General features: G+C 51.2%; 5 protein-coding genes across 5 annotated transcripts; 1 reads left to right on the forward strand and 4 right to left on the reverse strand.

Moving 5' to 3' along the window:
• Positions 1 to 1,278: 1,278 nt before the first annotated feature.
• Positions 1,279 to 4,772, reverse strand: LOC100899009 (zinc finger protein 2). Its single transcript, XM_018640930.2, has 9 exons — positions 4,641 to 4,772; positions 3,794 to 3,871; positions 3,507 to 3,705; positions 3,142 to 3,365; positions 2,584 to 3,030; positions 2,208 to 2,450; positions 1,988 to 2,086; positions 1,778 to 1,907; positions 1,279 to 1,646 (listed from the first exon to the last, which is right to left on the reverse strand). Exons 1-9 carry the CDS (start codon positions 4,662 to 4,664, stop codon positions 1,477 to 1,479), a joined length of 1,614 nt encoding a protein of 537 aa, XP_018496446.2. The 5' UTR covers positions 4,665 to 4,772; the 3' UTR covers positions 1,279 to 1,476.
• A 600-nt stretch (positions 4,773 to 5,372) lies between these two features.
• Positions 5,373 to 7,495, reverse strand: LOC100899197 (trimeric intracellular cation channel type 1B.1). The gene is made up of 4 exons (XM_003747100.1): positions 7,327 to 7,495; positions 6,497 to 6,653; positions 5,777 to 6,351; positions 5,373 to 5,620 (listed from the first exon to the last, which is right to left on the reverse strand). Exons 1-3 carry the CDS (start codon positions 7,445 to 7,447, stop codon positions 5,781 to 5,783), a joined length of 849 nt encoding a protein of 282 aa, XP_003747148.1. The 5' UTR covers positions 7,448 to 7,495; the 3' UTR covers positions 5,373 to 5,620; positions 5,777 to 5,780.
• Positions 7,496 to 8,782: 1,287 nt separating this feature from the next.
• rasp (protein-cysteine N-palmitoyltransferase Rasp) lies at positions 8,783 to 13,550 on the reverse strand. Its single transcript, XM_029112539.1, has 3 exons — positions 13,482 to 13,550; positions 13,288 to 13,409; positions 8,783 to 10,187 (listed from the first exon to the last, which is right to left on the reverse strand). Exons 1-3 carry the CDS (start codon positions 13,548 to 13,550, stop codon positions 8,783 to 8,785), a joined length of 1,596 nt encoding a protein of 531 aa, XP_028968372.1.
• On the forward strand, positions 11,481 to 12,915 carry Mdh1 (malate dehydrogenase 1). The gene has a single exon (XM_003747102.2). It carries the CDS (start codon positions 11,591 to 11,593, stop codon positions 12,587 to 12,589), a length of 999 nt encoding a protein of 332 aa, XP_003747150.1. The 5' UTR covers positions 11,481 to 11,590; the 3' UTR covers positions 12,590 to 12,915.
• A 436-nt stretch (positions 13,551 to 13,986) lies between the features above and the next one.
• Positions 13,987 to 18,333, reverse strand: LOC100899623 (antizyme inhibitor 2). The gene is made up of 3 exons (XM_003747103.1): positions 18,223 to 18,333; positions 15,265 to 15,804; positions 13,987 to 15,095 (listed from the first exon to the last, which is right to left on the reverse strand). Exons 1-3 carry the CDS (start codon positions 18,251 to 18,253, stop codon positions 14,299 to 14,301), a joined length of 1,368 nt encoding a protein of 455 aa, XP_003747151.1. The 5' UTR covers positions 18,254 to 18,333; the 3' UTR covers positions 13,987 to 14,298.
• Positions 18,334 to 22,805: the final 4,472 nt, after the last annotated feature.

Consider the following 22,805-nt stretch of genomic DNA (forward strand, 5'->3'; position numbering starts at 1 on the left):
TTCATTGATCCATTTAGGTCGACTCCGAATGTCAATGGCAAGTCGAGCGCGCGGCCTTGTCCTCAGACTTTCCCTCTGTCTATTGATGTTATTGGATTCACTCACGAACGTTAGGCCTAGCACCGATCCGGAGCCGAGCAGGACTTCTTGAGATGCGGACACTAGGCGGGGGGAGCGCTGGAATTCCGGCTGTCGAGACACTGTCAGTGTTTCCGGTACGGTTGTGCGGGACTCCTGGATGAACTCTCGAACAGAAGCACCGCCACCACCACAAGCTCCCACAACACAACTCGCAGTCTCTGCTGTGACGTCAATGGTTGTAAACAACACTGGATCGTCGCTGCTCCATGAAGCGAGAGGAGGGCGCCGTCCCCGGGGACAGTTGTTGTCCCCGATGCGAATGAACGCATTCTATGGCGCACAGCGGCGAGCTCCCTCGCTCGCTCATTTAAGGGTAGAGCCGAGAGGCGAACTCGAAAGATTCCGCGAATTCTACTGCTGATATCGATCTACGACTGCTGTGCTACTTAGTCGGTCACATACACAGCATGGTCAATCCAGCCCGCTCCTCACCTCCTCATCTCTGTCTCTCATATCATGGACCGGGTATACTATCAATTGTATCCATGGGCGAGCCCCATTTCGCTACAGAGATAAGTAGCGATAAGTAGTTCCTCAGAGAGAGATCCTCCCACTCTTCGGCGACCCTCTCGGTCTTACTGGGTAATACCCGGTCAATGGAGCGGTACCGATGCGTGAGAGGTATTACATTAGGAGGGGAGCCGTCCGCCGACGCCGGCGTCACGCTAAGGGCAGAGACCTGGGACGCGGAATCGGATCTAGGCTGGAATGACACCCGAAACCCATGGGCCCGAAGAGCCCCCTTCCGAAGCTCATCTCCGATAGCGTGAACAACGTTGAATGAATAGTCGTTCCTCGGCGAGTCTCCCCCCTGCGGATTTTTTTGGATTGTTCGTTCGCCGTTCGTTCAACGAACGTAGTCCTGCTCCGCGACTCAAGACTGTCCCGAGGGGAGAGAATCCCCGGATTCTTCGGCGATAAAAATCAGATGCTGGAGCCGCGCCGGCCTGAATTCGGGCATCCGATGCTTCCGACCGAGTTGGCGCGAATGAAGTAGGTAGGAATAAGGGCGCGGAGAAAGCAAAAAATCACTCTGAATCTATTTTAAGCTTCACTATGTCGCTGTCATATTCCCTGGAAAAATACTCTGGATTGCGAGACAGAATCGAGGGGATCTCCCAAGGCATCCTCAAATATCGGAACTTGAATCCACACGCCCCTCGGCGCGAAGGGAGAGCTCCGACCGGATCGAGGATCTGGGATGTCCATCTTAACAAGCAAAGCTTCCTTATCTCAAATCTTAACGTATCCCTCTCTCGAGGGTCCCAACTCGTATGATACAATATGGCACAGATACAGTGTAATTCATCAACGATCGATATCTCGGAGCGAAGTTCAGCGCACAGACTGCATATAGGTGACCGTTATTCCCCTCGACAGATTGTGAGTTCTTGAGTGTGCTGCGAGGACCACCGCATTCCGGAATTTCTTCTCGCAGGTTTCACATTGGAAATCGTCCGTCGGAGACGATGATGCCGATATCACTGCGGTTCGAATTTTTTCACCTGAAATTCAAAGCCAGAATGTTTTTAGGAACAACACCGTATCGATTTAATGAATAAAGCGTCGTTGAAGACGCTTCAGCAGTGGAGGGCGTGCATGCTCCCTCCCATTAGATCCTCGAAGCGAAACTCACTTGCGGAATCACTTCCTCTCAAGACCATGTCAAGCGACAACGCTTCCTGTCGCCTCTCTGAGACGGCTCCTGGAGACTCCGGAGAATTGTTTGATCGGTCGGCGTTGCTGTTTTTGTTCGGTGATGAAGACTGGAATTGATCGTCTGTGAGAACTTCTGATCCATTATCCATATCTTCCTATCTCCAAAAAGAAGAGAAGGATTTCCTACCGATTTTTCCGGGGTGGGTCCCGGCTCGAGTCGATCTTTGAGATCCGAAGCCTCCGCGTTCTGAGCCTTCGCTATCGATTCCGGCTGATCTTCCCGGATCTGAAAGTAACATGGACGGTCAGATCGAGCGTTCGAAGCAATACGGGTCAGCACGGCCCCTCAGGACAGAATCCGGAATTTTTATACGTCAAAACGCTTCCAACCATCGAGGAATACATACCGGAGCTTTTCGTCGAACTACCTGCTGCTGATGCTGCCGACGATGGATTTTGAGACCGTTTTTCGTGTGAAACTCCAAATTGCAATGTTCGCAGCTGTACATCAGGGGCTTTTCCTTTTTCTTCCTTTCGGCGTTCTCGTGTCTTTTTTTGTGCGCGGCAAGATTCGACGCTGTTGTGAAGAAAGCTCGACAATGGTCGCAGCTGTATGGTTTTTCTCCGGTGTGAGTCCTCAGATGGCGAGTCTGTGGAAGAATTCGAGTGCCTTGACTGCTTTGAATAAATTCCTATCGGACCCGAGCCAGGTCTTCTCGCCTTACAGACTCTGGCCTCACATCCAAGAACTGTGCAGAATTTCTGAACGGAACACGAACTCACCAAGGTCGTGTTGAATCGGAAGGCCCTCTTACAGTGGTCGCAGCTGAAGGGTCGGTCGGCATCATGAGTCTTCTTATGGGCGTACAGCGTCGAGGCGGAATTGAACCGTTTCTCGCAATGATTGCACTCGTAGGTTTTCTCTTTGCTGTGACTCCGTACGTGGACTTTGAAGTTGGCCGGATCCCGGAACTGTTTCCGACACTCGGGACATGTGTACGGCATTTCGCCGGTGTGTTTCCTCACGTGAACCTTGAGTGAGGTTTTGTGCCGAAAGCGTTGCGGGCAGTATTTACAGGCGAAGGGTCGAGCCCCCGTGTGAATATGAGTGTGCCTTCTGAGATGGAACACGGAGCTGAAGGACGCCCCGCATGTCTGGCACTGGTGCACTTGTCCCGACCGTCCTTGGGGTTTATCGGCGGAGACAGGCGTGAGATGGGCCTGTATCAACTGAAATAATTCCGAACAAACAATCATTTCGTGAGCGGAACGCCTGTCGAAGTAGAGGGTGCGGGAATCAGCAGCGGGGTCCGAAATCGCAATCTCCGGAACTGGCATCACCTTTTTTTGTTGCACCGACGTGACAATCGGATTCGATTCTGGTCTTGTATTCGAGTTGACTGGCTCTGGCTGACTGTCTTCGAGCTTGACAGAGCACGCACTACTCTGCGACGTGACCTGCTCGGTCACCGGGTTCTCCTGCACGACCTCTTTGAGAATGGCTTCGGCATCTGAGTGTTCGACGGCGGCCAATATCTCCGTCCCTATCTCCACCCCCTCTTCCACTGAAAATCGGAAGATTCTCACATTGATCCTGCGTTCCATCCTACCTAGTATCGGACCCCTGTGAGAGCAGCAGGCCCGGGTTCGTAGCAATACCCCCTTAGCCCCGCTTCAAATTGGAAGCTATTACTTTGGATTCGTACTTTCGGCGCTCTGCATGGTGATGTCTTCGAAGCTCTGGCTCAAGCAATCGGATTGAAGGAGCCACAGTTCACCGCGTTCACCGACTCGGTACAGCACTGATTTCCCCTGCCTGAGCTGCTCGATAGTGTCCGGCGGCAGACGAACGTCGATCTCCGATTCCGTCGCTGGCGCCATTGGACAAAGGCCGCCGTCGGTCATCTGCGGACGGATCTGCTGATTATTCCGAGTTCTCGCCCGGTGCAAACAGGATCTTGATAATCCATTTCGGCACCGAGGCGACTCCTACCTGAACAAGAACTTGTTCCGCGGGTGCGGTTTCCGTCGCGAGCATACCACCGACTTCCTCGGCGTCGACATACTCGAGCTGAAACGAAATTCTTATGAGATCCCATGTCATTGCTTCGCACATCAGTCCCATCAAGTCGTCCGCTTCCCGTAAGCTTGGAGAGGTGCGAGAAGCTCGACACCAATGTGACATCTACGCGGCTCCAGAAATCGGTCGACATTTTGACTTCGTATGAGGTTAGCGATGCTATCACAGGGAAAAACGTATAGAGACGTTATCAATGAAAGATTTCCGGAGACGAGTTTCCGGAGCCCTGCTTCCCCTATGAGGATGCTTAGGATTGGCGGCGAAAGTCTGGGAGCTTTGCTGCGGGCGATGGATTCGATTGGGGTTGACAGTGCTCGAGGAATAGAGCTGCGTTTAGTCGACATCGAGCCGAAGGGGTCCTTCCCGTATTTCTTCGGCGACTGGGAAAGTTCGAAATGGTGTCACCGTCGGGAATTCGGAGATCCCGTCGGGTGGAGTCGCGAGATTTTCCGCCTTCTGAGAAACCCATCGATGTCCGCCTCGATCAGAATGAACGCTCCATCTTATCAAATTAGTTCTGGTGGAGTACGGGTTGCGATCAGGTTCCCCTCGTACGTGTGTCCCCTCCATAGAAAATCAACCGTTCCCGGTTCTATAATTCAAAAATCCAACTGAAGGTTGGCCACCTTCCATAGAAATATGCGGCCGTCGGCGACCACAGACCGATAGTTGCCAGACTTGCAACGCAGCAGTACCACCAAGCAGCACGCGAACCAAGATGGTGAGCGCTAGCAGAGATCACCACACCGCCACAACGTACCTCGCCTGATCTGACGTCCATCATAGAAGCGAGTGTTCGCCGGGGTAATCCAGGTGAAAATGTCAGGTCTCCACCTTCGTTCCACTAGATGACGACTCGGTGAAATTGTCCTTTTAGCATGTTTCCGAAATTCTGACGGTTGCTCGGCTATTGACATGTCCAACGCAGCTGTCCGCTGTATGTGAACAGCGATGAGTGGTGGCGCTGCCGTCGCCGCTCTTGTCTGGTGTTGTACATATTCGAAGCGCGGTCTCGCAGAAAGACCGAAGATCGGGAAGATCTGGCCTCGATTCCGTGGATGGCCGGAAATAACATTCGGTCTGTAGATTATCTATGTGTCGTAGCCAACGGTCTCTCGGGTTCTTTCAGACAAATCGGGGCGGAATCGATACTGTGAATGAGAAAACCGACGATACTCTGAGCGGATGGCTTGACGAGAGCTCTTAGACGCAGCTAGTGAACGAGGGATAGACCGCTGATTCAGCAAACGCAGAATGATGTCTGTCCACGGTGGCGGGCAGATGTGACGGGGATAGAAATCGCACTGATGTCAATTAACCCAGAGAGACAACTTGATGTCCTCAAATATATCAATCGAGCTGCCCTCATGAGCATAGCACTTCCACAGGATAAGCAATTCGATGAGGGATCGATTCGTTCCCACCATGAGCTCCGTATATACTTCTTCTCGAGCTCAGCTATGGGTCATATTGAGAAAAAAAATTGTAGACCACGTTATCCGCTTTATTCCAGTTTCTGATAATTTATTCGGTATCAAAAAAAATCCTGAGCAATCTGGAACGAGTGACAGACGAACAATTCACGTCGACAACAACCAGGACTAGATGGTGCAAATGGCTCAGGATAACGGACGTTTCGGGATCGGGGATTCGGTTCAGACAGATGGTTTGCTTTGGGGAATCACTCCCCGGAGAGCTTCCGTTGACGTCGAGGAAGAACCATGTCGTGAGAAGAATTTCCTGTAATCGCAAGTGACTCTGTGATTTTCCCGAAGTGAAAATAGAGAAAATATGTGGGGGAGATCTCTTTAGGCATTCCCGTCTTCATATGGAATTTCATCGCTGTACAGAGAGGGATGGCAATGAGTATGATAGCCTTCAACTGTGATAACTCGCCTTTTCATTCTTTCTTCTTCGCTGCTACGTCCTTAGCGTCTTTGGAACCTCCACTTTGAGCATCACCTCCCTTGTTCAGAGCCCGGGAAATGGCGTCCCAGATCCCACCGAAGAATATCGCACAGGTGAGATTTTCAAACGGCAGGAAAGGATCGTGGAGACCGAGGAGCATTGAGCTCAACTTGAAGTAAAGGAAGAAACAAACTACCCCGAAATAAACCAGGGAATGCGGGGCAGAGATCAAGTCAGTCTTCTTGTCGACCACGAAGACGATCGATGCGATAACGCAAATCTTCGTGGCGAACGAGGGCTGCATGATCTCAATGGCGTTCGGCGTCCAGTAACCGCGGAGGAGTCTCTCGTACACTTTCAGGAACGAAGTGCCGTTGCCCTTGATGACTCCTATGATGACCATGATCAGGTATCCGTTTGGGTACAGCTTGGCAGCATGATGAACTCCATCGTGGACTTTCTTTGCTCGAGTGATTTCCTTGGCTAGAGACAGGAGGAGTTTCACCGGCAGTAGTTTGCAGAATTTATAGACGACGTCGAATGGCGAGTAGAACATGAGATACCTGCCGAAGGCAAATTTCCAGTGTTAACATTCGATCGAGTTCTATACGTGACGGAACAACAATGCGAAGCCTCACGATCATCTGTCAGGTGGATAGAATAGCAGCAGCAGCATCATCATCTCACAGGGAATATCCGAGGGCTCACCATACAGCACTGGCTAGAATGAGACTTTGGTTGTTCTTGAATGCTGACAGGACGGGTTCGCCCAACAGGAGGGCAGAGAACATGTATCCGGCGAAGATGGAAAACATGGAACTTATGTAGCACGATAGCGGATGTTTCCGAGAGAACAGATGCGATCCTGGAAAACAATTTTTCAGGGTCAAATCGGGAGCGGGGGGTCAGAGAGATTTAGGTGACACTCGAGAGTGGCCAAAGATAATAGGTAGCGGGCTGCGCTCCGGATTGGAAGTTAGAATGTGCGTGATCGCTTGACTCGGTCGTCCTCAGAGGAGCGGCGCGTGTTCGCGGCTCTTCCCATCGACCAGTATTATTTCTGAGGGTCTCAACTCGGTACGAGAGAGCTGGTTTCAATTCCGTTCGTTGATACGAGTGAGCGCCGCTCGCCATTAGTATGCAATCTATGCCCTTATATGCAAGCCTCTAAGAAGCAGCTCAGCTGAACGGCGTCGAGGCTCTGCAGGGAAATCATGGACCCTCCGGATGGGCCGTGAGAACGCAGGTCACTGAATTAGTCGGAAACTCGAGGAAACCGCGATCCCAGGTCAATGGAACTCATCGGAGCTCAGATCCTACATCTTAGAATAGCATGCTCGCCTGGAGGAATTCGAACATGAAGAATTTAGAACAGTCGTGATCTCGGATCGGAAGCTTGCCAAGCGTATCGAGCGCCTCACTATTCGACTTTTCGGAATTGATATACAGAAGGCTCGCGATCTCACGCATGGAGCGGGATTCCCTGAAGCTCGATCCTCTGGAACATGCTCTCAATCTTGGTCGAAGTAATTACTCACCACTGGCGAGGTCCTCACGGAGATACAGCAGAGTCACTGCACAGTGAGCGATCTCGAAATAAGGATACATTTTGAGCTTGCTGACATGGTTAGCCACCTCGAGAAACGTTTCTGGATCCATGGTGTTCCCTCCTGTTCGGGAGTGTCCAACAGCTCCTCTTCAAACAGAGGGTCACTCACAAGACGACCAACGCAGAGCTGGCTCTCGGAGAATGTCTCCGGCCGAGGGTAGACTTCTCTAGAAAATGCTTCCGAAGGATACAGAGAGTGTCATGACAAATAACGAGCGTATTTTTGACGAATCCCAGGGAGCAATACGCCGAGGAGCCCCTCTGGCGCGGAGCAGTCTCTCCATCCTCCAATGGTGGAAATCGACTCCAAATTCCAATTTGACCAGATTCCTTCGAATTGCTTCTCCGTCGTCCCGCGATTACCGACTAGTTGGCACAAAGTTCTCCCCTGGAATTTCTGGCTCAAAAAGTCGGACGAAATTTTCGGAGACAGAGAGAAAAATTGGAGCCAAATCTGCTCAGCGTTGGGAAATACCGCACGTCGGGGTTGGATTTCAGCCCGAGCGGCGGTACACAACTCGGGTGGTTTCGACATCCGTCGGGCCTTTCTGCTTACCGAAGCAACATGGACAAAATCACGCTGGCACGTGTAAGTTAAAATTTCCGTTTTTCATGTGATAGCGGCGAATTGAACCGGGATTTCCGTTCGTAGACCATTGGGGAATGGACCTCCTTTGGTACAGTGAGCATACGAGAGGAACAAACATCTCCAGTCGCTGTTTGGGAGTCCTTTTGTGATACCACCCTCGAGAAGTTTACCGTGACGTTCGATAGGAATATATTGTCGCGGTGCGCCTCGGAGAGCGCTCGGCTTTCATAATATTCGCCATTCGGAGATTGCTGGAGGCTTCGCAATTGAGCGCACACTGTGCCATTCACATGGAAACCTTTCGCCAGTTCGTTTACCAGTGCTAATCTAAAGGTACTTCCACTTTCAGGTTACGAAGGTGCTTGGTCGTACCGGCTCCCAGGGACAATGTACCCAGGTCCGCGTCGAGTTCCTGGACGAATCTAACCGATCCATCATCCGGAACGTGAAAGGCCCTGTCCGGGAGAACGATATCCTGACGCTGCTGGAGTCCGAACGTGAAGCCAGAAGACTTCGGTAGATGCCCGATCTCGGAGCGATATTGGCCCGTTGAGATGTAAATAAATCAATCTCATCGCCCACAAACTCGATTCGTTTTCTGAAATTCGGAGTGAATCTCGCGCAAATATTCGTGTCCATCGCCAGACTCTGAAGTTCCTTTGAGGATAGATTTCGTGAACCCATGCCACAGAAGACCGCTCGAGTTTCGGGGTTCGAAGCGTCCGTACTCCTCTTTATTCTCAGTTCGTGGTAATCTATGTACAGATGGTTCCCTCAGATGGACTCGCAATCATCATCATTGAGTCTTGTGCTTGGTGCCCGACCTCTCAGCATGTGTCCTGTAGAAGATCCTATCTTGGTGTTGGAAGTGTCTACCGACAACGCAAGCGAAAAAAGATACAACGAAGGCGCAGCAGAAAGTTCGCGGCTCGTAGAGTTTGCTGAAGAAGTCGAAACCCACGTCCAGTCCGCCGAGATAGAACATGTTGCTCCCGACCGCCAACCAATGTAGAGGGCATTGTAGAATGATCTGGAGGAACTTCGGCAATGCAAGGATTTTCCTCTCCACGACAACCAGCGCAAAATTCAGGCCGCACCAGATCTGGACTTCCAACGAGGAGGAGTGCCAGAAGCAAACGAAAACGAAACAGAGCGAAGACGCAAAGAAACCTCCTCCGAGAGGGATGTAGATCGCCTCGAGGAACCAGAGATACAGACCACGGTCAAATGTGCGCCATACTTCAGCACCTGACGAGAGTCGCAGCGTGCATCGGGGTCTTTCAGGGAGCCACAAACCTTCGATACGGGCTGCCTCCTCCGCCAAACCGTATATCATCAGATACTTCACGTAGAAGTGAAGCATGAGTACAGCGGAGAATCCGAAGAACTCGACAGGACGTAGTTCTTCACGTGCAATGTGATAATCGATCCTGGTCGCCATCGGATAAACGGTGTGGAGCATGATCTCCATGACTGCGAACCATAGCAGGGCTCGACAGATGGAGATGCACGCCTGTTTGAGAGATTCTCGCGCAGATGGTGTTCTCTTCGTTTGGATTTGATTTATGAAATCATTATAATTCGTCACAGGACCGAGGACCAGACAGGGTAGATACAGGAAATAGCAGCACATCGAGGCGGTGCTTCTCTCGGCCGATGATGTGACTCCGAACGAAATGGCTCTGATCGCCGACCAAGCGACAGCCACCTCGAAGAGGAGCAGGAAGTTATTGTCTCCCAGCGGATTCCCCATCCATTTTTGAATGAGATCCGAATGGTACACCCCCAAGAAGACGATCGAGAGGTTAACAACATAAATGAGATGTCGGAATCCTAACTTCTGCAAGCAAACACTGAGGAACAAGATTCCGAAAATGAAGAGCGTACAGTACAAGCCGAAGGTCATCAACAAGAATGCCGTCGACACGAAAATCCTGCAGTATAAGTGAGACACTTCCGGTAGTGCGCGTATCAAAACATTTTGGAGGACTACCGCCGGCACCAGGGTCTTCAGCAGTTTAAGGAAAGCTGTCCATTCCGCATCGGAAGTGTCTTCTACAGGTAAGCCGCGTATCGAACTCGATGAGAACAAATCGTTTCCAAGATATAGGCGGAGGCTCGATATCCTCCCGAAGAACGCAGCAATGGCGTACAGAACGAACAGCACCCACAGCGAGGAGCTGACGGCGAAGACAATCGACCTGAGAAGATAATAGTTCGGAAATAATCGACAAGTCGATATTCATACGTGTCGAAGTTGAGTGATGGAGCCTAATAGGGAAGTGGCGGGGAATCGAAATCGATGCGGGGACTCCTTCCTCGTCAGAGAGTGATACTAACAAGGAGATGAATGATTATATCGTGGAAACGCATCGCTACGATTCTGAACAAACCTTCTCATGGCAACGCTGGTGCCGGAGTCAGCTCGTCAGAAACATTGGCTCCTGATACGGTGGTGACATTGGCGCATATTCTGTATAGCTTCCGAATAGTTTTCCATCACATGTTGTCGACGAGATGGAATCCGAAAAACGGCGCAAGTCCACGGACTCTCCACAAATGCTCCTCGCTGAACCGCATTGTTTGGCGAGTCGCCCTTTCTCAAACCGAAGCACCGAAAGCATGAGATGATGCTAGCGTCTGTTACGGACCCCGGCTAGGAGAGGAGCCGCTCCAGATCGAGACCGGAATCATTCGCGCGACAGCATCGCCTGCCGCGTGCTCATCTTCCCCCGCAGATCTGACCGAAGGCGAGGCATCAATCTTGAAGTCAGAAGTCTGATTCATTAATTATTACGATGATTCGGTGGAATCAAGGGATATCCGAAGTCTTCCTTCCGAAGGTGATCAGTTCAGCAGGTACGGAAGGTCATCGCGCGGAGATTGTCTTCCTGCCCGATTTTCCTGTCCAAAACTTCAGACAGGAAAATCTTCCCGGTTTTTTTGCGAGTGGCAGCCGCCTTGCCTGGTGCTTTCCGGCCTTGTTTTCTCATTGAGTTGCTGAACATTTCCTCTAGGCTCTGGGCTTACGCAACTTAGAAGCGCAAATACGATCCTGGGGCCATGATCCATGTCCGTCGTACACATCTCTCAAGGCTCTGAGCCCAAGTTCCTTCCCCCCCTCCTTTCCCCAGCCTCAAAGGTAGGGGCGAGGGGGGAAGACAAGCACTAGATACTGAGTTCCGCTTGATTGCATTGGGCGAGCGAGATCAGGGGATGATATATCCTTTATGTTTGGAGAACTCAGTCCTCCGAGCTCGGAAACTGACTGGGCGTGTTTTCAAGACGCAGCAGTCCGCTCTGCTTGCTTCCCTGACCCGGGCTCATGTCGGCGAGCAATATAAATAGAAGTTACATCGCATCACCTTCGGGGATCGGATGAAAGTCTTTCAAGCATCACTGACAAGGAAGAGGCAAGTCAGTGGCAGCAGCTCATTTTCAAACAGGCGCGCGCACGTCGCTTCTCTCCATCGCCTGACATCGCCTGTTACCTTTCTCTCTGTGTGCCCGCAAGCGCCATTTCTACGTGATAACTTTAACCTTGCCACGCACTTGTTGGCTTGGATTAGTTCCTGAAACAACGAACCCTCGAGCACCTACCGAAATGGCATCCCCTGTCAGAGTTGTTATCACCGGAGCCGCGGGTCAAATCGGCTATTCTCTCGTACAAATGGTTTGCCGTGGCGACGTTTTCGGACCCACTACCGGCGTGATCGTTCATCTGCTTGACATCCCTCCGATGCTCGAAGCTCTCGGAGGACTTGTCATGGAACTCGAGGACTGCGCGTTCCCCTTGCTGAAAGGTGTTGTGGCCACGGCCGATGTCCAACAAGCATTCAGTGACGTGGATGCGGCTTTCCTTGTGGGGGCCATGCCTCGCCGAGAAGGCATGGAGCGCAAGGATCTGCTATCTGCCAACGTCAAAATTTTTAAAGCTCAGGGTCAGGCTTTAGACCAATACGCGAAGAAGAGTGTGAAAATCCTCGTCGTCGGAAATCCGGCAAACACCAATGCCGCGATCTGCTCCAAGTACGCGCCGTCGATTCCGAAGGAAAACTTCACCGCCATGACTCGGCTCGATCAAAACCGCGCTTGCGCTCAGATCGCCAAGAGACTCAACAAGAGTGCGGAACAAGTGAAAAACGTCATTATTTGGGGGAACCACTCCTCAACGCAATTCCCGGATGCTTCCGCCGGAATAATTTGCGACGATTCCTCGTGCCAGAAAGTCGTGGACGCTATCAAAGACGAGGCCTATCTGAACGGGGATTTCATAACCACGGTCCAGAAGAGAGGCCAAGCCGTCATTCAGGCCCGCAAGCTTTCCTCGGCTATGTCAGCCGCCAAGGCTGCTTGCGACCACATGAGAGATTGGTGGTTCGGTACCAAGGCTGGCGAGTTCGTTTCGATGGGTGTCATCTCTGACGGCAGCTACGGGGCCGCCAAGGACGTAATCTTCTCTTTCCCAGTGGAGATCAAGGACGGTCAGTGGAAAATCCATCAGGGTTTATCGCTGACGCCATTTGCTCAGGAGAAGATCAAGATAACTAGTGACGAGCTCGTCGAAGAGAAGGAGGCAGCTCTGACCGTTTGCCAGGATTGACTCGCAGTCCAGTCTACGGCTAAGCTCTGAAGCTTCGAGTCCTTCTCTCTTTTCCGTGGTGCTTTCGGGCAATAACTCCGAGAAAATTCGTAGTCTTGGATGTCTTATCACCGAGAGAATTTTGTTCGGGAAAGACAGTACAAAAATGCTACAAACTATGTATTCGCTTGATTCTGTTTCCTGTCTTCTTCTGTTTCCTCAAATCCTCTTTTCTATTGATAGCTGTAGACAAATGGACATAACCTGAGCTGTTTGGATGAAGACTGTTACAAACCTCAACAAGGGAGTACACCGCTATCTGAATAAAATCACGGGTTTTATTCTTAGAAATAAGCATTTTCTATTTCGAGACCGGGCACTCTCGAACCAATGGTCCAGCAGAGTAAACACAGAGTCCCGACTCACCTTTGCTCTTCTATCAGGGCGCTCGACAAAGACAGTGGCAAGCGCGCGTGAGGGAGATTTTATGCATGTCGACGAATTCAGCTCATTACTAGAAATAATTGTCGCTCGAACGAATGTTCCCTTGAATTCGAGAGTCGTCACTGCGATCAGATCAAACAGCTTGCGGCTAGATGGCTCTCGTTTTCTTGGTGGAATTTACCGGCCATGAGCGGCGTAATCTCGGAGGCCCGAGGCTCTAGGTCGCCATAGATTTGACATTTACAACATCAGATTGAGGAGACACGATCTCTCGCTCGAGGAAACTGCAGTGGTGCCATCCTCGTGGAGCGGCTTCTGAAGCTGGTAGCACCAGCACACGACTCCTCGCAAGTAGTGACTTTGTAAAATGGTGTTTGACAGCGGGGTACCTTCTACGCTAGTTATTCTTATTCATACCGCGATTAGATTGTATAAATCCAGATAACCATTTTATCGCAAAAAGTCCTACCTGCCCGTCACGATAGCTCCAGAAATGGATTCCGTCTCCCGAGATCTGCAGTGTGTAGCGCCTCGCCATCGTCGCATCCTGAAGCAAACGCCCGTAGTCCCTCAATCGGCATATATTCGTGCGAGTTTTTGTATTCATCGTTTTGTGGAGGCTGAAATATTCGGATCAGGCGCCCCATCGACAAAATCAGGAGTACTCATGGCTCGAGCATCCCCTCTCTACCGCTACAGTCTTCAGGGCGGGAATGTGGGGCATGTCTGCAATATCGCTGTTGACCCAGTCGGATTCAAACTCATACTATAGAATTCTCGGCACTGCTAACTGACTTGCGGATTCATCGCATCTGCGACGCAGGAGTGATGATATTTGGTATCATTCGTAACTCGGTGACCCCGATTCCAAGGTTGGACTAGATGGGACTGGTTTTCCCTTATCGAATCACTAACCAGTTGCAACTGCACATTCGCCTATGCAGCAACCGCGGCCGAGAAGAAAAGTTGAGATGTATCTTCTTCCAAATGAATTTAAAGTCGATTTATTGAGAATAGTGCTCACTCAGCCAACAGTCAACACTTACGCTCTTGAATTTTAAAAACTGCCATCTAGTCTCAGGAATTTCTCACAATGAAAATGTGTGGTGATCTCAGTGACTCCCTGCTCTTCCAGTGGCATCAATAGACATAGTGGGATTTATCATAATGGATCCAGGGCAAAATTGGTTCTCTGTTGAGACGTAGAAGAAATAGTTCTCTCGTATATAGGTCTGCGCGTCGGGTTCCTTGGCGATATCAACAAATCCTTGCGTGATAAGTTCTAATCAGATAATTCGCCCGCTGTCGAAATCGGAACCATGGATTCTGTTGATGAGATCCCGAAAGAGGCTTCGCTTCTGCAAAAGATCTCCCAGGAGTTCCCTGCCTATCGGAGACTCGCCGAGAAGGATCTCGGCAGCGGCACTGACCACAAAATGGAAGTTCGGCTTCGCGAAGCCATTGAAGGCCGAAGCTGCACTGCAGGTGTAAGCTCCCATGTCTCTGAATAGGAGCCAGTCTCCAACTGCGAGTTCCGGCAGCTGGACTCCGTCGTGTACTTTATCAAGCGAGTCGCACGTGGGTCCCCACAGAACACTCATGAAACTCGGATTTGTACTCGACTTTCCCACAGCCACGGGTTCAGGATTGTGGTGATCGAAAACCTTGCAGTTGAAGCTGCCGTAGACGCCGTCGTTGAGGTAGTACATGAAACGATCCGTTTGAACGCACCGCTTCGCGATAACAGTCGCGTACAAAGCGAAAGCGGAAGCGACTATGAAGCGTCCAGGTTCGGCAATGATTTCGATGTCAGGGAACTCCTCCGAAGGGAAGGACTCGTCAAGTTGACGGTCGATGGCTCGAGCGCATTTATCGAAGAGCGTCTCACTCCCGGCGTTTCCGGGGAAACCGCCACCCAAATCGAGTACGTTCATGTCGAAGCCGTAGAGTGCGGCTTGATCGAACACGGATCGAGCGATTGAGATCGCCTCTTTGAAACTATTCGGCTCGCAGCAGCCGGATCCCACGTGGAAAGAAACCCCGACGATGTTGAGTCCGAGGTCGGCGGCTGTCTCTAGAAGGTCTGCAAGGAAAACCTCGAATGAGAGACTACTCATATTTCGATGAGATCGTGCGGATAATTGTCTAGCAACCGCAGAAGTTATCCAAAAAAAATCGCCGGTCCTAGCCCGAAAGTTGGACTTCGAAGAATGGATAGAAAAGGAGCAAGTTTGTCGTGAATAGTGTCTTACCTGGGACAACGGCGAGATCCGCACCGAATTTAGAGCTGAATTGCATCAGGGAGCCAGAGTCGTCGACCTTGATGCGAAGTATTAGCTCGGCTTCGGGATAGACTTCGGCAATTTTCTCCAGCTCAGCCATGTTGTCGAATGTCATTCGAGTGACGCCGTTCTTCTGGGCGTGGCGGATGAAGCTCTTGGTTTTGCAGGGATTGGCATAAATTATTCGGGACGGATCCACGCCAGTTTCCTTGAGCACGGTGTCGATTTCACTCTTGGACGCACAGTCGAAACCCAGGCCGAAATGTGCAAGGGTCTTGAGCACTTGAGGCAACGGGTTGCATTTGATGGCGTAGAAAGGCTTGACCCGCGGCAGTTGGAGGCGCCACAGTTTCACCTTACGACAGATGTCGCCCAAATCTACCACGTAGAACGGTTCATCTACGCGGGGTTCGGTGAGAAGGTCACCGACGGCCGCATTCACGTTCATGGCTGTCCTCTGCATCTTCGGTTTTCGGGGACGAAGTCGACGGACTCGCGGAAATTCGATCGCTGCAATGTGAAGAGATCGGGTTTCAATCGAATATAAGTCGATAAGCTTCGGAATCGGGGAGAGAGAATCGTTCTGAATGGGCAGGCTCTGTTAGAATGGAGTTCTTCGGAGAGGGGTCGTACTATGGGTTTCTCACAGTGAGGGTGGGACCGCCGCTCACGCGAGACTCGCACATCATTTCGAATTCTTTCAGAGGCTCTGATTTCGAGAATTTCGATTTTCGTTATTCTCGAATGCCCCTCAAATTCCCGAAATTCCCGCTTGAGGCGCTGGATATGATGAAGATCTGCTACGCCGCTCACGACTCGTCAGTGTATTTCAAAGGCATCTCGAAAGCGACCCGGGGGCGAGTGCCGCGACTCGGGTTTTTTAATCTATCGCATCTAATCATTCCATTGTGTCTATTTTCGATGCGGCTCCTTCCCGAGAGATAGCGACAGCGGCCCTCATTGGATGGATCTGTGCAATCGGTCTGAGTCACGATGGTTGGCCGAGTACGTCATAGAGTGCGACTCGTGGAAAAAAGGCTTATGAGAGACCGATCGGTGACATCATAAGGAGTCTATTCGGCCCCTATTTCGCGACGAGACAGCATTGCGGCAGGGAGTGATGTTGTTCACGATATGGGAAAGAACGTAGCCCAGCGTAGTGATTGCGTAATAGCAGGGACCCACAGCTGTATGAGTCGCATACTTTATTTCGGAAGCCCTGACTCCGAGCCAAATGGGTCATTCTTGGACCCTGTACTCAAGTTCACGCCTCTGGCGGAATGAGATAGAAGAGGGTCCCTAGAATTGGATCTTTTGCGAATCTATCGCATGCAGTCGCTGCGTATCCGTGCCAGCTCCAAGTGCAAAGTTACGAGATCTTTGAGAATTTAGGAATCAGCATCGAGCGTAATGCTTAGCTCGGATGATGTCACGCGCAAAGATTCAAAATGACCTTTGATTTTGCGACTCCAGATGAGATAGCCGCGAGATTCGCCGCTTATCCGGCATGGCAGCGAACCGAGAAGCGGCTCGCTAAAGAAAGCGACCGCCTCAGGAAGATCGCGAGAGAGTCGCAATCGCCCCCTCTTCGTCCTGAGATCAGCGACGGATGAAGTGTACTGACTGGGAGCTCGGTTGAGACTCGAAGCCTCGTCGTGAATCGAAATCTCAGGATTGACTCACCTGTGATCTGAAATCACGTCGCCGGTTTGGTCGTATGCGACAGATGATGGTCACTGTTTGCGACGATTCCGAGTTCTCCAGCAAGGATTAGGAGAACATCAGAGCAGACACACTCTTTTTCGGAAAACACAGCTGACGGATTGAAGGACGTAGTCTCGAGATTTTTTCTTCGTCGTTTAGCTCGCTGGTAGCAGAAATCCCGATAGCTGGGGGTGTGGGGAGACCGCCTCAGCTATCCAGTACTACCACACCATGCAGAGGGGGACCTTCTAGGACTCAACGGACACACGCCACCAAGACCTCGAAGAGACTGACCCGCTGCCAACAAAGATGGCGCTTAAAAACCGAACGGCGAGAGCGTTCGAGTGAGGAGGTGTATAAGATGCTGGCTGCCCGAAACAGCGACGGCCGAACGCTTGACCAACTGTCCATCGTTCTGTCTATCTTGGTCTCTCCGCCGCTGGCTCGCTGATTCGCTGCTCCTCGTCTGCATAAGTCTCTACCTTTGGAGTCTGCCGTCTTCCCGAGTCTCCCGCATCGTTGCGCGGCCGCACCATTGACGCTCTTTTTCAGAGTCCGTGGTCATCTCGACTACGACGAACTCATCCTCGAAATCGGTAGATACCGGATCGACACGCGGCCATGAGACCAGATGCCTTAAACGTAATCTGATTCCCAGTATTCAGGAGCAGCGTCGGATTCTGAAGAACCATCGAGGAATCGGTCACGCTTTCGGCAGAGGGCTCCGCGATCATGATGTTGATATCAGTACCTCGAAAGGAGCGTACATCCAAGCTTAGGCGGAGCGCTAGAGTTGTCGCTCGCATTGGCGCGAATGAAATCAGATCGATAAGGAGCAAGTATCCGAGCATCATTTTAAACACAAATTAGAACTCAACGCCGCCGGGAACTCTGATGCGAGATATCCATTCCGATCGTCTAATTTCAATGAGGTTAGAGCTCTTTGCAGTATGGACGCACCAGCACTCCGAAAAAATCTCCGAAAAGCGTGATCTAAAGATGGAAAATTCGGTGCTCGATTACCAACTGACGGTGGTTCGAAAAACTCCTCGAGGACGGAAATGAGACTATACGTCGGGGAATGAGCTCGTGTATTGGAAACTTTCCGAAATAGTCCTACTCCGCTCCATTCGCGGATAGACGGTGCCGCTCCTCATAACCCAAGGACACTACCGGGGGGAGGGAGGGATCCCGCTTTCTTTTCGGACCGCAGACGAGACTCACTTGGGACGGTTTGCGTCGCGATATCCGCCATCCTGTTCGATCAATGCGAATCGTAGTTCGGGTCATTCGAGTGTTCACGGAACTATTCCCCGTTCTTCTGGCCGCCGCGCGATGCTTCTCCACGCGCTTTTATACGGTCATATCTCATGGTAACCAGCATCAACTTCCAAATGCCAAAGTCCCCGTGGCACTTGTGGCTCTATGCAGTCAACTTTGCGGAGTCGGATCTGGTGGCCGATCATCTACAGTAAAGAGCTTAGGGTTTTCCTTCCCAAGATGCAGCCATTCCTGGGAAAACCAAAAACAGCCTCCAGCCCCGGTATTCCAGAACGCTGTTCCTGTCGCCTACGATGGAAGAACGTCCCATGGCTTTTCCGAAGGTCTCCGACCCATCGCGCGAGGCTTTTCACGCTGACCGAAGCGGAGTTCGGTCAGTGAGACTGAACGGAGTTTCTCCTTGATCCGGGAGGATCTTCGATTCCACGGCGCGCTTCCTGCTTTTCGACACGTGGCCGAAAATTCCTTAAATCATTCAGTACTTTGACCTCATTAAGCTCTCACGCTCTCACGTCTCCGAGACGTCAATGGTGTCTCGGATGATCGCGTGGTAATTTAGCGCACTTTGCACTCAAATCCCAGGATCAATTATGGCGAGGAAGAGCTCGCAGGAAGTATCGAGAGGTAAGAGCTCACGCAAATGCACTTTTGGGGCACGGTAAGTGTCCGTCGGTCGTCCACAACGTACTGCAATCATATCGTAAGATGCATATTATTTGTGATGGCGGAAATTATGGGTGAGCTGAAAACGGCGGAAACTCGTCGATCTCAGATGAAAGAGTCCACTCGTAAAACTATTCTCTGAGATCAGTCGTGGCCGCGCGAATCGGCCCGTTCAGGTCTGTCACCGGGCTTCATGAGCTCATTTGGACCGCGATTACACATATGTATGGCGTCGAGGGTCGAGGCTCTGGGTGTTATTCGGATCCCCGGAGGGAATATCTCGGTCCACTCAGCACAGTCATTCATTCCGGGCATAGTACTTCCTACGAAAGCTCCGACACCAAAACATGAAGTCATGAAATGAGATGTGGCGCATAATAGTTCCGAGTAGTGTGCACCAACTCCCACGATAAACAAGGCAGCGGAGCCTCATTTCATATGGAGCCATGAACTCGTTGAACTCAAGGGATTCAAGGCGAAATATCCATCGATCATCGGGATCGTCCTGGACCGGTCGACATTTGAGTTCTCGCTCGAGTTCCAACCACCAATGGAACGAGTGAAGTTCCGGGGCTCAGAGTTCTCCCCGCTGATCTTCCGCCCGTCGCTGTCTGAGAGGTTGGGACGCCTTCCCTGCGATCTCGGCCTATGATCGCGAGCTCTCGCGTAGGATCGAACCGTGAGGCCTTCGAAATTGCTAGGGGTGAAAATGTGTCTTTCGATGGCGAGATGGTCCGGGATAGTCTTCGGTTTAACGCTGAGCAGAATCACGCTAATCGCTCACCCCGAGCCCAGATCCGTTGATGACTCGTCTCTCGCCAGGCGCTCTGAGGTTCGATACGACGATCAAGTGCGAAGCGCGCATCACCCCGTGAATGACTCACGCAATAAAACTTTATAGGTGTCCTTGTGCGGATTCCAATCTGGAGATGCTTGATCGATCTGTCCCGAGTTCGCACTTCGCTGCGAGAGAATCGCCAATGTTTTTGGAAGCCACCGCTGTTTCGGAGCGGCAGAGAGTTCAAAGGCTTCAGCGCTTGACTACGAGATAGCAGAGCCAGCGCGCCATTGTAATCGCATCGCGAGCTGGGACTGACGGTCTCCCATTTGAATCGATTGATTGATCAAGTCACCTCGATGCACCGCAATTGGCTTCTGGATCTACCCAGCCTGATCGTCAGCTCATCGGGAACGGTCAATTCTGAGGAAGTATTTCAGTTTCGAGTAGTTCAATTTTACTAACAGACGACATTTCGCTGTTTCCTTCCGCTGCCTTTCCGCTCTGCTCCCTCGGTGACGCGCGAATGAATCTGAGCTGCTCACAGATATCCTAGATTCGCTCGATAAATCGACGTAACTCGTGTTGTTGGACAGCCTAGAATTCGCAAGGCCGTGAGTATGCGCTCCTCTCCGTGAGCATGTCGCAGTTTTTGGTGATCTTCGAAGAAACACGAGCAGATACAGTTTGAAAGAAGTTTTATTCGTGGAGATCCTCCATGTGCATGGTTGCCTTCATTCACGAAAATTCATCTCACACCGGCTCCGATGGACTGACTCGCCGACAAATGGAATCAGATTGTCGATCAGAGAGTCGTTTTGAGATCTCAAGTGTTTCGATGGATGATTCGCGGAGGTTGGTTTAAAAGAGTCGTTTTTCCTCTTGGAGCCGCATCGCAAGAGGAGAAGTAGCTTCACTATCACTCCGTATCTCGTACAGCATTTTCTTCCGTGAAACTCCCTCGGCTTGGCTCTTGGCTCGAGCGATTTGGTATACGCAAAGGTCGCCCTCGATCGTAGTATATGACACCATCCTCAGTGGATTTGGAGATAAATTCGAGCTGCCATCATGGGAACGACCCGATTGCTTCCGTCATCGCTCTCATTCGATGGAGCCCATAGCGAGCTTTGTTTGGAAGGAGACTCTAGTCGGCTCTCTGAGCTCCCCAGCATCGAATAGATACAATGCCCCCATGTTCTGTAGTCCTCGAAAGACGCGGCGGACGTCTTGAGGTCTCACACGCGGGAGCTCCAAGCATAAGGGTCTCGCTCTTAGCAAGCCAAGCCCGCGACGTGAACGCAATTCTCGGAACTTTCCTCGGTCGCTCCGTAAATGGAAATAATTGAAGTCAAGCAGTGGACCAACCTGTCGGTGCACTCGTATCTCATAACCCGTAAATGATAAATTTAATCAGTGGGATCTGGAAGTCCAAAAGCCCGTTTCCGGCCGTTGTATCTGGCTACGAGAATGAAGGATTCGAAGAAAGAGAGTGAGAGAGCTATTCCGCCGTGAACTAAGACGTCACCGATCCTTGAACCTGCGCTCTCCGAGGGCTGAATGCCTAACGCGATCAATGCGAGAATCGCTGTATATTCACTTCTCCATTGAAAGTTTTTCTTGAACAACGTTACCGACCAGAGAAAGATTCGGCAGAAGCGTCGAGTGATATGGAGAGCCCGAGTTTCAGTCTGAGACGGGAATGAGGTGCCAATCTGAGACTGCTCCCGTCCGCATTAGTCTTGTCCGATTAACGAGATTCGAGTTGGCCTCTTTAGGAGGCACGGCTTCGTGCCAGGCAGTCGATCGTGGTCGGCATAGAGCGCTACCTGCCTACGTTAGCTCACGGATTCTGGCCGAACTTGGTCGTTCGAACCGCAGGGCTCATTGAAACCTTCTTTTCAATCAGTCGTATTGCGTAGAGGGCGAGAAACAGGAGGCCGTGAGAGAGGGAGGAACACCCTTCTTCTTTACCCCACCACTGACCCTGAAAAAACCTGGATATCTCGAAAAAATCATCGTGCTCTTTGGGTAACTACTCTATACTGAACCTTTAGGTGCGAGTACGACTGTACAAGATTGAGTGGTCTCTCGAATTCTTGCTTTTTGCTCGGAAGCCTCTCGACGCGAGGATGGACTTGTCGCATGGACAAATGATTGCCTCACTGTTGTCTCACACGATTGGTCGGAGGCTCAATACTACCCTCAAAGCGTATCCTGGACAGCTCTCCCTATAAGGCTCCCATCAGATGTCGGATTCTTCAGCACAGCATGATTTGTTCGCTTAAATATGGGGAAAGAGATGGCGAGTCATTGCAAACGTTCGGTGTGTAACCTTTCAGGAATCTAGAGCGATATAGAGGCTTCGTAGGTTCCGAAGTTGACCCCCGTCTCGGAGATTGACCTCGTTGCGGATCTCCAAGAGGACTTCGGGCATCGATAGCGTTAAAATCGGTTTCCGTGTATGAAAGCAAGAGCTCATCGGCTTCACAGACCAATCTATATCTCAAAGCTCTTCTGCATATTCCTCCCTGATCGATTTGCCTCCGATTCGCGATCGCGATGTCGGGACAGTTTCTGAACGGCCGAAATCCCTTCGCGATCGTACGGAGCTCGGGAGATTCGTCGGGAAGCGAGACCGGAGTCCTTCTCGTTTGTGAAGCTCCGTGTTGTTCCCGAAAAGGCGTGTGTCGGGCCGTTCGTCATTAAGATCCATGGGGCTTCGGATTCGCAGAGCCTACGGAACCAGAGCTAGGTCGAGGTTGAACAAATCGGCTTCGCCTTTGCGCTGAATTCAAACAATGACCTGTTCTCCATGGAGTGAGTTAGTCTATTTCCACTGATTTTGGCTGTGATACCGATTCGTTCGGTTCTCCGAGCTTTCGTTATTAGGTCAGTTGCCCTGCGCGCTCAATTCCTTATCGAGAATCTGTCGGCGAGAACCGGTCAAGGATTTCACCTCCGAGCTTTGGTTCTCTTTTGATTGTATCTGCGGAGTGATCAGCTCACGCCGGGGCCGGGGGCCGAACCTGGGTCCCAGGTCCTGAGAGGGGTCGCTCTGTCCGCCGACAAAGTACCGCGAATGCTT

Source organism: Galendromus occidentalis, unplaced genomic scaffold, assembly GCF_000255335.2.
Source record: "Galendromus occidentalis unplaced genomic scaffold, Mocc_1.1 scf7180000077512, whole genome shotgun sequence".
Lineage (NCBI taxonomy): Eukaryota > Metazoa > Arthropoda > Arachnida > Mesostigmata > Phytoseiidae > Galendromus > Galendromus occidentalis.

Coding starts and splice junctions, on each gene's coding strand:
- LOC100899009 (XM_018640930.2), bottom strand. CDS start 4,664: ATGATGGACGTCAGATCAGGCGAG. Junction 3,366..3,506: donor CACCATGCAGAGCGCCGAAA/GTACGAATCCAA, acceptor TCCGATTTTCAG/TGGAAGAGGGGGTGGAGATA. Junction 2,451..2,583: donor TCCGATTCAACACGACCTTG/GTGAGTTCGTGT, acceptor ATTCTTCCACAG/ACTCGCCATCTGAGGACTCA.
- LOC100899197 (XM_003747100.1), bottom strand. CDS start 7,447: ATGGATCCAGAAACGTTTCTCGAGGTGGCTAACCATGTCAGCAAGCTC. Junction 6,654..7,326: donor CCGTGAGGACCTCGCCAGTG/GTGAGTAATTAC, acceptor ATTGTTTTCCAG/GATCGCATCTGTTCTCTCGG. Junction 6,352..6,496: donor ATTCTAGCCAGTGCTGTATG/GTGAGCCCTCGG, acceptor TGCCTTCGGCAG/GTATCTCATGTTCTACTCGC.
- Mdh1 (XM_003747102.2), top strand. CDS start 11,591: ATGGCATCCCCTGTCAGAGTTGTTATCACCGGAGCCGCGGGTCAAATC.
- rasp (XM_029112539.1), bottom strand. CDS start 13,550: ATGGCGAGGCGCTACACACTGCAGATCTCGGGAGACGGAATCCATTTC. Junction 13,410..13,481: donor GGAGCTATCGTGACGGGCAG/GTAGGACTTTTT, acceptor AAGAATAACTAG/CGTAGAAGGTACCCCGCTGT. Junction 10,188..13,287: donor CACCACTGCAGTTTCCTCGA/GCGAGAGATCGT, acceptor TTATCTTCTCAG/GTCGATTGTCTTCGCCGTCA.
- LOC100899623 (XM_003747103.1), bottom strand. CDS start 18,253: ATGGCGGATATCGCGACGCAAACCGTCCCAA. Junction 15,805..18,222: donor CGCGACGCAAACCGTCCCAA/GTGAGTCTCGTC, acceptor TTCACATTGCAG/CGATCGAATTTCCGCGAGTC. Junction 15,096..15,264: donor GGATCTCGCCGTTGTCCCAG/GTAAGACACTAT, acceptor TTTTCCTTGCAG/ACCTTCTAGAGACAGCCGCC.